This window comes from Lactuca sativa, chromosome 6, assembly GCF_002870075.4.
Source record: "Lactuca sativa cultivar Salinas chromosome 6, Lsat_Salinas_v11, whole genome shotgun sequence".
Classification (NCBI taxonomy): domain Eukaryota; kingdom Viridiplantae; phylum Streptophyta; class Magnoliopsida; order Asterales; family Asteraceae; genus Lactuca; species Lactuca sativa.
Genome location: NC_056628.2, coordinates 16487217 through 16501874, shown reverse-complemented (window position 1 = coordinate 16501874; position 14658 = coordinate 16487217). Strand labels below are relative to the sequence as shown.

The 14658-nt window shown below is 31.6% G+C and overlaps 2 protein-coding genes across 3 annotated transcripts; both read right to left on the bottom strand.

Annotated features, from left to right (window-relative positions):
• Positions 1 to 5749: 5749 nt before the first annotated feature.
• On the bottom strand, positions 5750 to 6615 carry LOC111913031 (uncharacterized). The gene is made up of 2 exons (XM_023908750.3): positions 6320 to 6615; positions 5750 to 6249 (listed from the first exon to the last, which is right to left on the bottom strand). The coding sequence occupies exons 1-2, from the start codon at positions 6539 to 6541 to the stop codon at positions 6022 to 6024; spliced, it is 450 nt and encodes a 149-aa protein (XP_023764518.2). The 5' UTR covers positions 6542 to 6615; the 3' UTR covers positions 5750 to 6021.
• A 2431-nt stretch (positions 6616 to 9046) lies between these two features.
• LOC111913069 (alcohol dehydrogenase-like 3) lies at positions 9047 to 14581 on the bottom strand. Of its 2 annotated transcripts, XM_052764563.1 has the most exons (10): positions 14363 to 14581; positions 14143 to 14273; positions 13998 to 14047; positions 13567 to 13895; positions 13379 to 13461; positions 13228 to 13303; positions 10203 to 10264; positions 9593 to 9688; positions 9341 to 9502; positions 9047 to 9256 (listed from the first exon to the last, which is right to left on the bottom strand). In XM_052764563.1, exons 1-10 carry the CDS (start codon positions 14418 to 14420, stop codon positions 9143 to 9145), a joined length of 1161 nt encoding a protein of 386 aa, XP_052620523.1. In that variant the 5' UTR covers positions 14421 to 14581; the 3' UTR covers positions 9047 to 9142. The 2 variants fall into 2 exon arrangements, with proteins under 2 accessions (XP_052620523.1, XP_052620522.1); XM_052764562.1 differs by having other exon boundaries at positions 13968 to 14273; positions 14363 to 14578.
• Between the last annotated feature and the right edge of the window lie 77 nt (positions 14582 to 14658).

The following is a 14658-nucleotide window of genomic DNA, read 5'->3' as shown; positions in this document are numbered from 1 at the left end:
ATTGCTTAATTATGTGGTTTGATTAATTAAGAATAAAAATAAGCGTCGAAATTTAAGTTTAAAATAAACTTGATATCATTGGATAAAGTTGTAGTGGTCGAAACAAGGATTCCGAAGATATAAAGAATGCCGAAATCCGAGTCATAACGAAGAAGTTATGACCTGTCGAAGTTTTACGGCAAAACCGGCACGGCACCGGGAAGCGTAAATAGTGAATTTACGATAGAGCGAGATTTAGCCTTATCAATCTAAACGAAAGTTGTAGAATATGTTAAGATAAGAGCGTCAGTAAAAAGAACGCCCAAATCTGACTTCGTATGAGGAAGTTATGATTTTTCTAAGATTCGGCTTAGCAGTGCACGACCCGAAACTCGAATTTTAGTTCGAGCGGTTTTTGGCTTACGCGACCTAAATGAGAGTTGAAGTTCTCATTAATAGGAACTCAACGGTAAAAATATGGACGAAAACGGAGTTCGTATGAAGGAGTTACGAATTCTTCGCGGTCATTTAATAGTCTAAACGCCTCCTACTGTTAAATTTGAGATCGGTCAAGATTTAGCCGACGGAGTCTAAATGAAAGTTGTAGATCTTGATTTTACCTACGGGTGGATATAAAGAACGTCAAAAACGGAGCTCGTATGCGAGAGTTATGATTTTTCTAAGTTCGAAGGCTAACACGCGATAGGGGTGACGTGGCACCACCCAGAATTTGACACGTGGCACCACCAGAAAGCCGCCACATGGACCAACTCGGCGAGTAGGTGTCCCCTACTCGGCGAGTACATCAGATATTTTCACTATAAATAGGATGCGAGAGTTCAGGGTTTATTTGCTCATTTCTTCTCATCTTTGTGCCAAAGCTCTGCATTTTTACCCCCGAAGCCACCCCGAAGCCCTGGTATCATACTCTAGCCCCGAGGCAAGTCCCGAGATCCCGAAGATCCCGAGAAGTGCGGTTCCCGAGTCGAAGCTCTGCCTGCGAGAAGTTCGATTTTTGTGAAGATCTTCCAGATCTGCTGTGGATTACTACTTCTATAAGCCGTAGTGCTGTCCGATCATCTTCTGATCAAGTGAGTGTGTAGTTATTTTCTTCCAAATACGATAATACGAAGTATTATATATAAAATACGTGCTATGTGTATATATTTGGTTGTGTTATGTGTGAATGAGTATTCACTCTCTTCTATCTTATAGATCTGCTTATTTCTTTATGAGATATGTGTTATGTGTGTGTGTGCCTCATCTGTTTTGTGATATATGTGTTGATTAAAGCATGCTATACAGGTTTTCTTTAAACTATGTATACAAATGTATATTTTTATCTACTAATATGTTGGGTAGAACATGGGTAGACAGTTGGTGTGTAATAAACAGATGAGAGGCCTCGTTGTTGTTTGATTGAGTCATCTAGCGAAGTTTAGATGACGACCACTGGCTATTCTAGACAGTCTTGTGGAAACATTAGCAGGTTCGCCACCTGTAGGTGTTAATGAACTTGGGTGTTCATTCGCTGTACTCCATCCCCCTCATGGTTGCCTTATTTGACTTATATTGCTGAGGTACCCCCGAAGCATGTGTTGTCGCCCCGATGAAATATTCTTAGACTAGGTCCCTTATGTTAGTTGTTTTAGGGACATTAAAGTGAGAATAACGGGAATGGGTAATTGGGTTATTGTTGGTTGGTGAAAATTAAATATGATATTTATTGTGGGTTGAAAACCGTATATGCTCACCATGCTCCCAAGCCTGACCTACTCAGTTTTAAATTGTATTACAGGAAGTGGCGGAAGGGCATGAGATGGATGAACCATCAAGTTGTTTTGTTTACAAGTCTGCATATGTTTATATTTGTTATATGACTTGTAATGTATTCGTTTATGCTTATTGGTCTGTATCGGAACATGACACCCCGAGTTTTTATTATAATGAAAATACATTTCTTTAATGAAATGCTTCGGTAAACATTGTTTTATCATGTTTTGTTTTTGGGAACAAATTCCGCAACTCTTTCAAATCAAAAGGATTGACTATGAAAATATTTAAAAGCATAAATGAAAATCGGTCTTTTCTGGCCAAGATTTTGGGGATGTCACACATAGGAATACACATTTCTATTTAAACTAGAAATCCAAATAAAGTTCATATTACAAACACATATTACAAATACACATTACATAAGAACTATTCTAATCTGAATCTTCCTCATATCCTTCAGTGTCTTCTTCGGTATCATAATCAGAATCGGTCTCATCGTAAGCCTTGCCCACGGTACGAAGGAGTGTCTTCATTGCAAGTAGCACATGCTCTATACCCTTGCCCACTCCAACCTGATAGACTACTACGAGCTGGCCAATCGTTTATTGTCCACATCAACATAGCTCTCATCGTGAAGAATGTGTTTGTCGCCGCATCTTTAATACGTACGCCTGAGTTCCAAAAATGTTGAAGCTCTTCCACCAACGGTCTAAGGAAAACATCCATATCCTTGCCAGGAGCTTTCGGGACTAGAATTAACAAAGTCAACATGAATGATGACTCTTTCGTACAAAGCCAGGGTGGCAGATTGTATGTGGTGAGTATGACCAGGAATGTGCTATGTGGATTACACATGCTTCCAAATGGATTGAAACCGTCAGCTGAAAGACCTAGGCGTACGTTACGGGGTTCACTGGAGAAGTCGGGGAATTTTTTTATCAAAATCTTGCCAATGTTCCCCATCAACAGGATGAAGCATTACACCATCTTCTGAACGTTTGGTACTATGCCAAATCATATTTTTGGCAGTGTGCCTCGAACAATATAAGCGTCGTAGTCTAGGGGTCACAGGAAAGTACCGTAACACCTTATGAGGTGCTTTCTTACCCTTGGTGTTTTTATCGATCCATCGGCTCTCTTTACAAACGGGACAAACTTGCAATGAATCGTGTTCTTTCCAAAAGAGACCACAATCGTTTTTGCACACATGTATCGACTCATACCCCAGGCCAATAGACTTTAGTTTCTTTTTGGCTAGATAATGTGAAAGGGGAACCTTGTTGCCTTTAGGAAATGCTAATTGCAACAACTCAAGGAGTTGATCAAATGAACTATCAGTCCATTTGTTGTTCACCTTGATATTCATTAGCTTTGCTAGAAACTCAAGGGAAGAAAAGATGCAACCATGATACGATTTAGTTTCCATTTCTTCCAACAACTGCGCAAAATCATCATCCACACCGCTACCACTTGTATTCGAGGTTCCTTCATCAAGGTCGGTATCATTTTCTCTCGACTCCCACATCACATCGTCGATTAAATCGGCCATTTGGTTACTTGGCAAGACGACTGGAGGAATAAAAGATTCACCATGATAAATCCAAATTTTGTACGACTTACTGAAACCATTTATAAATATATGGCGCTCAACTGCAGTCGGGTACTTGAAGTAACGGTTATCACATTTTTCACACGCACATCTGATTTTACCATTACTATCAAGGTGTGACCTCGACTTCCCGATAAAAGCTTTGAGTCCTGCTTGGAACTCGGGATGGTTTCGATATGGATTAGTAGTCCAGCTTTTATCAATAGACATGATGTAGCTGAAACATAATTTTAGGTTTAGAGTTTAGTATACAAAATTAGCATTGTTTTTTTCCAATCCACATTTTTTTTACAACTAAAAGAAAAAAAATAAAAATTAAAAAAATTAAATTAAAATTTTTTATTTATGCATTTTTTTAATTAATTTTAATTACAATTACTTGTAATTTATATAGGCAAAAGTTGTAAGTATTAAATATAAATATGAAACTATAGAAATATAACATTGTAAGTTAATTTGAAGATTATAAGTTAACTATATAACTTATTATAAATATGTTATATATTATAAATAAGTTAACTATATAACTATATAACTTAATATAAATATATTATAAATATTTTATAAATATGAAACTATAGAAATATATATATATATATATATATATATATATATATATATATATTATTTATAACATTATATAAATATGTATTTTACCGTCGAAATTAAAAAATATAAATATATTTGTAACATATTATGTTGTTGTGTTGTTGTTTTTAGTATTTGTAATTTACCGTCGAGATTATAAAATATATATATTTTTGGTTTTTGAGTGTTGATTTATATTTGTCAATTATAATAATCTTATTTTGTAAAGCTTATACTAATATTATTTTGCAATTTTTTTTCTCATTTTTTTTTCTAGTAATAAAATTATTAATAATAATAAATGTGACTTAAAATTATTATATTGTTTTGGTGCGTATTGACAATTTGTTTTTTTGTGTTTTTTTAATAACATTTTTATAACATGAATATGTGTATAGTACCCTAACAATTTTATAACATTTTTTGTGTTTTTTTTTTTGCAATTATAACAATAATTTATTTTTATTTGTTTTTTCAATTCTAGCATCGTACTTACATACATATACCACATACTTTTACATAATACATAAGAACATAAAATTCACATACTTTTACATATACCACATATACACAAAATACAAATACATTCACATACACACAAAATAGCATCCTACTTTAACCAAATACACATAATTTCACATATATAGATAATAACATCCTAATTATACCAAATACAAAAAATTCACAATCATATACCACATTTACAACAAACATACATACATTCACATACACACAATAACATCCTACTTATAACAAATACATATAATTTCACATAATAACATCATATATATATATTTCTACCAAATACTCATATACCACATACATCAAATATCAAATATACACACAATTTTCACATACAAATATCAAATATACACACAATTTTCACATAATTTTCACATACAAATATCAAATTCACAAAAAAATGAAATAATAGAACCTGTAGTGACGGAAATCAACCGGTAATAGCTGGAAAGACTGTTATTCACCTGATGAAATTACAAATCCAAAACCTGGGAGCCATCCAAAATGTCACAAATCACTTCAACGTTATTTGCAAAGATAACATACAAATTAAATTACCAAAACTTAGAAATTTAATCAACACTTTTTCAGTGTTAACAAACAAATTAACAAGGAAATTATCAAATAAATTTTCAAATCAAATTACCTTAATTTCTTCAAGAACTCCACTTAGAAATTGATCCCAAATCACACCTTAATCCCTAATACACTTAATATGACACAAGATATGGAGAAATCAAGATGGAAGAAGAAATTTGAGGAAGAACTCGGTAGAAGGTGTAAGGGGCGAAGGAGAAGAGGGCTGCAAATAGAAAGCAAATGAGAAGAATGAAGTTTTGCGTGCGTTTTTTTATCTGCGTCAGCCTTTAGCGGCGACACTTAGGTTATTACCGGCGACTATTATCAATAGCGGCGACAATCTGGAGGGAAGGGTACCCAGTCATTTTTTTAGTGCATCATTAGCAGCGACAATTTCGAGCTTTAGCGGCGACACATATGTCGCCGGTATTAGGTTAGTTGGGATAAGGTACCCTAACCGTTGGATTAGATATTTGATCGAACGATTTAAATGTAATGGAAGGGGAAGATGCGGATTCGGGTGATCACCTTTAGCGGCGACGCTATTACCGGCGATAGGGACCTTTAGCGGTGACTCTAGAGAGTGTCGCCGCTAAAGGTCCCTGTCGCCGGTAATAACGTCGCCGCTAAAAAGTGATTTTCTTGTAGTGAAAGTCTCAATGTTTAATGCCTTGTAACTATTAGCTTCTCGCCAACTTCATTCAATAATTGTTGATGTTCTAAAAAAAGAATAAAAAACGAGTAGAAGAATAACATTCCATGAGAACTTCTCCATTACATTTCTTCGTAGCAAACAAACATGATTTTTTCATTCCGTCGTAATATTCTATTCCACCACCATCACTACAAGAAGATTGGGCAACAGCGGCGAACGCCTTAAAAATTCTGGCGTATGAGCTCGACCCCCCTCTGTTTACAACTACTTGTTTTGCACGACATTCCTTGTTTGACGCCGAACGCCTTAAAAATTATGGAGTTTGAAAATGTTCGACTGCCTTCGCCCAATTTTCATGTGACATTCCGTTAGGGGGGTTGTTTAATGCGGCTTGGATATCTGCAGGCCCCCCGATTTCCTTAAAATAAGCATGAGCTTTACTTTTTCGGCCTCTGTAAACTTTTGCAAGACTTGAATCAATGCTCCGCAACAATTGAGCACGCTCCGGATCCATGTTAACCTTATCCAAATCAAATTTATTCTGCAAAACACAAAAATTTTAGTTAATTAATTTACAATCACAACTAAAATTAAAATTGTATCCAAGTTACCTTTAGATGAACAACTGTTGCGTTCCTTAAAGCGGGGGAAACATTGTCCCAACCAGATACGTTGAAAGGGACATTGTTCCACAAACACCTCCCAATTCCATGGGTGAACCAATTACCACGCTTCCCGACAGGGGAATATGTGATCTCCCTGTCGAAATCCAAATCTATGGGCTTTCCCTTATTTGCCCTTATCAACTTTCCCAACTCAATATTTTTTGACATGCCTCTCCTTTTTTTAGGAAGCTCGGTTGAAAAAATACAATTAAACCTATTAGTCACGATAACTTATTATAAAATAATAAAAATAGTTAATAAATATATCATAATAAAACTCACCGTCTTGTTCGTGCTGACCACGACCAAAGCCTCCTAGAGGTGGTGGATCCCCGACTCCATCACCTCCGTGTCCAAGCCCCATAACATCGGCCATCATGGCCAAGAGTATTGCCCAAGTAAACCTCATCTGCAATATGAATAAAAGTTAGTTACCCTGCGAAATTGTAAGATATACACATTTCTCACACGGACATCTGGTTTCATCTTTACAATCTAGGTGTAACATGGATCTCTCGACAAAAGTGTCGAGCCCTAGCTGGAACTCGGGAGATTGACGATGTGGATTAGTAGTCCAGCTTTTATCAATAGACATGATGCAACTGAAACATAATTTAGTGTTTAAGGTTTACTTTACGGGAAACAAAAATCAAGTAGAGTATTCATAAAGTTGACGATTCAAAAAGTATTCTAACACGGGATAAATTAATTAGATTTTATAAAGGTAACTTAATTTGATTCTAAAGGTAAATTAATTAGATTTTATAATTAATTTAATATTTTTTTTGTAATTATTTTAATTTATTAAACTAACTTTATTTTCATTTTAATTTATTAAACTAACTTTATTTTATTTTAATTTTAACATTAACTTTATTTTAAGTCACTAAAAGTATGTTCCTATTAAGTTAGTTTTATAATTAATATAATTTGATTTTATAAAGGTAACTTAATTTGATTCTAAAAGTAAATTAATTAGATTTTATAATTAATTTAATATTTTCTTTTTTGTTATTAGTTTAATTTATTTATTAAACTAATTTTATTTTATTTTAATATTAACATTAACTTGATTTTAAAACTACTTTAAGTTGATTTTACAATTAATTTATTATTTTTTTAATGTTTTTTTTAAATTAAATTAATTTTATTCTATAATTACATTAAAATTACAAGAAGTACGTTGCTATTAAGTTAGTTTTATAATTAATATAATTTGATTTTATAAAGGTAACTTAATTTGATTCTAAACGTAAATTAATTAGATTTTATAATTAATTTAATATTTTCTTTTTTGTTATTAGTTTTATTTATTAAACTAACTTTATTTTCATTTTAATTTATTAAACTAACTTTATTTTATTTTAATTTTAATATTAACTTTATTTTAAGTCACTAAAAGTATGTTCCTATTAAGTTAGTTTTATAATTAATATAATTTGATTTTATAAAGGTAAATTAATTAGATTTTATAATTAATTTAATATTTTTTTTTGTAATTAGTTTAATTTATTAAACTAACTTTATTTTCATATACAATACATTACTAGAAGTGGTATAAACACACACAAACCAACAAAATAATCCAATTTGCATATACAATACATCTAATTTGCATATTCCAATTTCATCTAATTTCATACAAATATATACATCTAAATTTCATTTTAAGGCAATGTGGTATAAACATAAATTTCAATCCAACAAATGTATATATCCATGTCATTTTTTTTATACATCAATGTAATCTAAACATAAATATCAAAATATACACAAATCTGAAAAAAAAACACATACAAACCAACAAAATAATCCAACAAAATACATACAATCAAACAAAATTATCCAACAAAATGCATAACCACTTCATATCTCAAAATACAAACATAATCACTCAATATAATTGAAAAATGCTCACATTTTATCATCTTAATTAACACAAAACCAGAAAAATCATAGAAAAGATGAGAAATTCAACCTTGGGGGAAGGAGGGGCAATTTCGGAATTTGCAAAAATATCTCCGGTTTATGGCTGTCTTGGGGGAAGGAGGGGCCAACACCGGTCCAAGAAGCAATTCCAACTCCACAAACTTGTCAAAAAATCGTGATATTGAAGAAAGAAAGAGAGGAAAACGAGAGAAGGTGGAAGGTAAGGAAGAAAATGGCAGAAAGGGAACCTGTGGAGGGGTAATCTGCGTTTAGTATTAGCGGCGACGCAAGGGCAATAGCGGCGACAGCAGAACATTAGCGGCGGCAAGTGGAGGGAAAAGGTAACGCGCGTTTCCGCTTTCCTCTACAGCCGTTAGATCAAAATAAAATCGGACGGATGGGGTGAAAATGACGCGGATCGCTAAATCAAAGCATTAGCGGCGACGCCTTTAACGGCGACGCATAGCAATAGCGGCGACATGTAACGCGTCATTTACATGTCGCCGCTATTGCTTTGAGTCGCCGCTAAAGCCGCCGCCGCTAATGCTTTGATTTCTTGTAGTGCATTTGATTATTGTAGACCCGAATCTATCTAAGTGATTTCTATGGAAACGAATAAATACATATTTTAGATATTTAAATCTTGTTGTTTTTCAAATGGTTCTAATGAGTCCCGGTTTAAAATTTAGAAAGAAATGGTTTTCAAATTATATGATCCATCGGAAAATAAAACAAACAACAATAAATCGATAAAAAAATGATTTCACACACATATATACTTGCAAGTTCATTGAAAAGCTTACAACCATTCGTTAATGAATCACTTATTTTTCTTTTGATTTATAGATGAAGCAAACATCGTATTGATTTTCCAAGAACTAACAGTTGGAAAGCTTGGTCGATGTTGTTAAAGGGAAGCTCGTGGGTAATAAACTCTTCCAACTTTATCCCATCCTGAAACAACGAGTCCACATTCACATACTATCAATCATACATACATGCATACATACACACATACATACAAAATTACAAACATACCTGATGCATACACTGGTCAGCAAAGAGAGCGAGTTGGGATTTCCCTTTGAAACCACCGAACACTGATCCTGTGATTCTTCGTCCATCAAACAGCTCCATTGGATGCAATGGCAACATTCTTGGTGTTAGATGAATCCCCAATACTATTGTTACTCCCCATCCCTGTATACAAATACCAAATAATTACTATATAATCAAGTTTAATTTACAACAGAATAGTCATACTAAAAAAATGGCATAAAGATACTTAACGTCATGGGTCGACAAGAAGGCTTCGCGAAGAACATCAAGATTTCCTGCACACTCGAAGCTGAAGTCTACCCCTCCTTCAGTCATTTCCCTTATTTTCTGTATGCATTCCGTCACTTTTCAATCTCTAATATAAGTTAACATTTTTCTTAATCGTCCTTATATAAATGACACCGAATACTTAAGAAAAGTAGCATTTTATGCAGGATCGGTCCAAACGCATAAGGGGCCCGGGGCGAAAAAAAAAAAGGCCCCTTAAAGACAAAAAATAATAAGATTAAAAAAAATCATTTATTCTTCACTATAAATGTGTTAAATTAACAATAACAATCAAGCCAAATTGTTTATCTTTTAAACTAGTTTGAGTTTAAGCCAGCTTTAAATCCTAAAAATCACATAGGTAATAATTATATATATATATATATATATATATATATATATATATATATATATATATATATATATATATATATATATATATATATATATATATATATATATATATATATATATCCCAGAGATTTTAGGCCCCTGGAGACGGGCTCTAGGCGGTCGCTCGAGTCGCCCACCGTCTGGACCGGCCCAGATACACATATACTAGCTAGCTAATTACCTCATGTGCCGACATTTTAAGATCCCTCGGGTTTATAAAATGTGTCATGCCCATCGTTTGACCTATGAATATAAAACTGAATAAGTTAATATATCATGCAGGCATGTAAGTATATATATTTTTTGAATGAAAAGTTTATCATATACATGCACGTATTGGACCACCACCAATCAGGATTAAATAAAAAGTGATGATGTGGCTATATAACCCACTATTTCTAGCCTCAATTTATTGAATGAGTTCAATGGATATATATATATATATATATATATATATATATATATATATATATATATATATATATATATATATATAGAGAGAGAGAGAGAGAGAGAGAGAGAGAGAGAGAGAGAGAGAGAGAGAGAGAGAGAGAGAGAGAGAGAGAGAGAGAGAGAGAGAGAGAGAGAGATTCAAATATGGATTAACATATATTGTGCAGACGTGTGAACAGTGTTATTCTGTGAGAATGACAAAGAAAATATGTTGTTTGATAATGTAAATACGTTCAATCTTACATAACTATTGTTATTAGCGCGCATTCTCACCAATTAAATCGTCTATAAGATTATTATAGATTTTTTTTTATTCACATTCTGTCAGAATGTTGTCAGTATGTTTATTGAGTCGTATTCTGTAAAAATAAAAATGATTGAAAATTATGTGTGAGAACAAAGTGAATAAAAATTAGTGAGAATGAATGTAAATGACAATAATTATGTGAGGTTGAACGTATTCATATTACTAAACAACTTATTCTTTTAGTAATTGTCATAGAATATCACTGTCCACACATTCACATAATAGTCGTCCATCCACATTATAACCTAGCAATATATATATATATATATATATATATATATATATATATATATATATATATATATATATATATATATATATATATATATATATATATATATATATTAGGTTCTAAATTGTGTGAGACGTGACGTGACGGTAATGTCAAGTTTCACGCCATAGCAAGCCTTAACTTTTTTCAAGGTGTGATAAGTTTTTATACATTAAAAAAATATGAATCACATAATTATAAAATTATATCATATATAACAAATTTTTAGAAGTGTTATATCAACACTTAACATGAAAAAGTTAACAAGTCAATTCTGTCATTGCCGATCTGAAAAAAAAATAAAAAAAAAACTCGAGCCTTGAAAAGCTCGCGCCATAACGCGTTAAGGCGCGCCTAACCACGCTATTTGGCCGCCACGCCTCACAAAGACGTTTTGCATTTTTTTGTAACGATTTTTTTACGCCTCGCGTCATGGCACGCATTGTCGCTGCAATGACGCGTTATTTTGAATACTGTGTGTTTGTGTGTATGCGTGCGTGTGTGTGTGTATATATATATATATATATATATATATATATATATATATATATATATATATATATATATATATATATATATATATATATATATATATATATATATATATATATAATTTATTTATATACAATAATTAATTTATTAAGTTCATTAAAATGATATATTTTAATTTTCTAGGTAAATATATTTTGTTTATAACTTACTTTTTAAATGTCTAAACAATAATTTTAATTTTTTTTAATATAACATAATGAAATTGCGTTCCCAAATATCCCAGTTAAATCATGTCGAAGAACATGATTACCCCACTATTACATAGCTTAAAGTTTCTTTAAATCTAATATTGAACTTCTTCGTTGAGTTCTTGACTCAAACATATTAGAGGATTAATATCATCGTACATTTATTTAATGTATTATTTGTAACTTGTAATATTTAATTAGTAATTTCTATCTTTTAATTCTTAATTAATTTAATATTTTAGTTTTATGTTTTAATAATACTTATAAAAAATATAAAAATATGGTGATGTGACATTCCACTAAATTTTAATAGAGTTTAATAAAGTGTAAAGATTAATGAGTCAATATTGATTAATGAAATGTTGATTTAATAGAGTTTAATAAAATGTACTGATTAATGAGTCAATATTAGTTAATGAAATGTTGATGTGTAGATTCATTAACTCATAAGATAATTCATGTATAGATGTATATATACTATATTATAAAGGAATTGTTTCACCACATGTGATTGAAAGCCTCAAATTCTTCATATTTTATTGTAATATATCTATTTTATTAATTTAAATGTGTTATTAAATGTGAAATATTATCAAATTAATGGTAGATTTTTGAACTATCCGTTATAATATAACTACAATGTTAATTTAAATACTCTATCCGTCTCATATTTATCGTCTACTTTTGACTTTTAAAATCTTTATTCTTCAACTTTGACCTTAAATATTTTTATTTGTGTTATACATTAGTTGATGAAACATATAGCAATGAAAAAAACATTTAAAACACAATTCATTCATATGTTTTGCATCAATTATTATACACCAAAAAGAAAAAAAATAAGATCAAAATTGAAGAATAAAAATTTCAAAAATTAAAATTGGACAATAAATATGTGATGGATGTAATATTATGTTAAATCCAAAATATAAAATAAACTTTAAAATATTCGAAACTATTTTCTAAAAAGTTTAATACGTTTAAATGTTTTAAATGTAAAACTAAACCGACATGTCAAATTAACTAAAAAAACTAAAAACTATTTTTTTTTTAATAATTGGAAATTTCCCAAATAAATGGTTTTTAAATTAACTACAATAATGATAATAATAATAATAATAATAAATAACATAAACTTATAAATTATATTATGTTATCAAAACTCAAATGAATAATATCTAAATTAATTAATCATAACAATAACAATTAAAGTAATATTAAGTTGAAATTAAATTTAGTTTTAACCATATGTAAGTTGCAAGTAACGACATTAATTTATATGATTTTAATAGATGTTATAATATGGTGTAACGGTTAAATTTTAACAAAAGCAAATTAATGCAAAAAGCTATTATTATATAGTTAATTATTTTTAATATATATATGTTTAAGTTTTAACTATAAAGTTTTATTCTAGTCATAGTGTATAACATACCTTTGATATGCTTGTCCGCATTAATGTCGACTCCTATGATTTTAGATGCTCCTCTTGTTTTGGCCCCTTGTATGACCTGATATCAAAGATGCCTCAACTAAAAAAAATGAAAATTGATTTCACCGGATCATTGATCTATTAATATAATTACCGCCAGTCCCACAGCACCCAGACCAAAGACTGCGACTGTTGAACCGTGTTGAACGTTGGCAGTATTGGTTACAGCTCCAAATCCTTGACACACATATTTTAATCGTCAGACTTATGTTCAAATCAATAGGTTAATATTTAATTATGATCGAAAATAACTAACGAATATGTGTATATATTGACTATAACCTGTGGACAGACAACAACTGAGTAAAGTCATCTTGTCAAGGGGAGCTTTTGGATTGATCTTTACAACACATGCCGAGTCCATGACTGTGTACTCACTAAAAGTGGATGTGTTGAGAAAATGGTAAATAGGTTTCCCGTCTTGTGTTGAGAACCTGGTCTTCTTGTCATTCCTCATCACGCTTCGTAATGGATCCACACGAAACTTTTCACATAGATTGGTGCTTTCAGACTTGCAATAAGCACATATACGACACTCGCCATTGAAGATAGTAAGAACATGATCTCCTTCCTTCATATCCTGCACACCCTCGCCTATACACTCGACCACCCTACCCATCGATCCACACATAACATAACTCACTTACCACAGCTAGCAATGTAAAAAATTAATAAATACATACATTAACCCAAATTAAAATTCAAGTTGTTACCCGGAGGCTTCATGTCCAAAAATACGAGGATACACTTGTTGCGATTCATTCTACATGTGATTAATTATATATATGGATATATTAACAACTAAGTGTAAATGATATGTATATCAGTATACATATGTTAGTTACAAATGTACCTGGCCCTGCCCGCACTAAGATCAGTATGGCAAACTGAAGTGTACAAGATTTTGATTCGGACTTCCAACTTCTGAGGTGGTTGGACACGAATTTGTTGTATGGAGAAAGGTTTTCCAGGACCCCAAGCCACAGCAGCTTCAGGCATCATGAATATACAAAAAGCTTCAGGCATCATGATCATTAAGATCAATAAACCACATATAATTTACATTATCTAAACTAACCAGTGCATGTGATCTCTTTGCCCAAAACACCATTAGCTTGTTCTATGCTGTTGTCCATCTGGCTGTGGTTTAAATGATATTAGTTGATGGAAGGAGTTTGCAATATATACATTATACAATCAACTTTTGGCGTTTGTTTCCAGAGTGTAAGTAGGGTAGCATGAGCTATTGGGAATTCAATTCAACATAGACAATCCGTATAATAATTTGTTCAGTCATCTAGCTAGGCGGCTTCTATGCGTATATATCCTATATGCTTCATTTAATATATATATATATATATATATATATATATA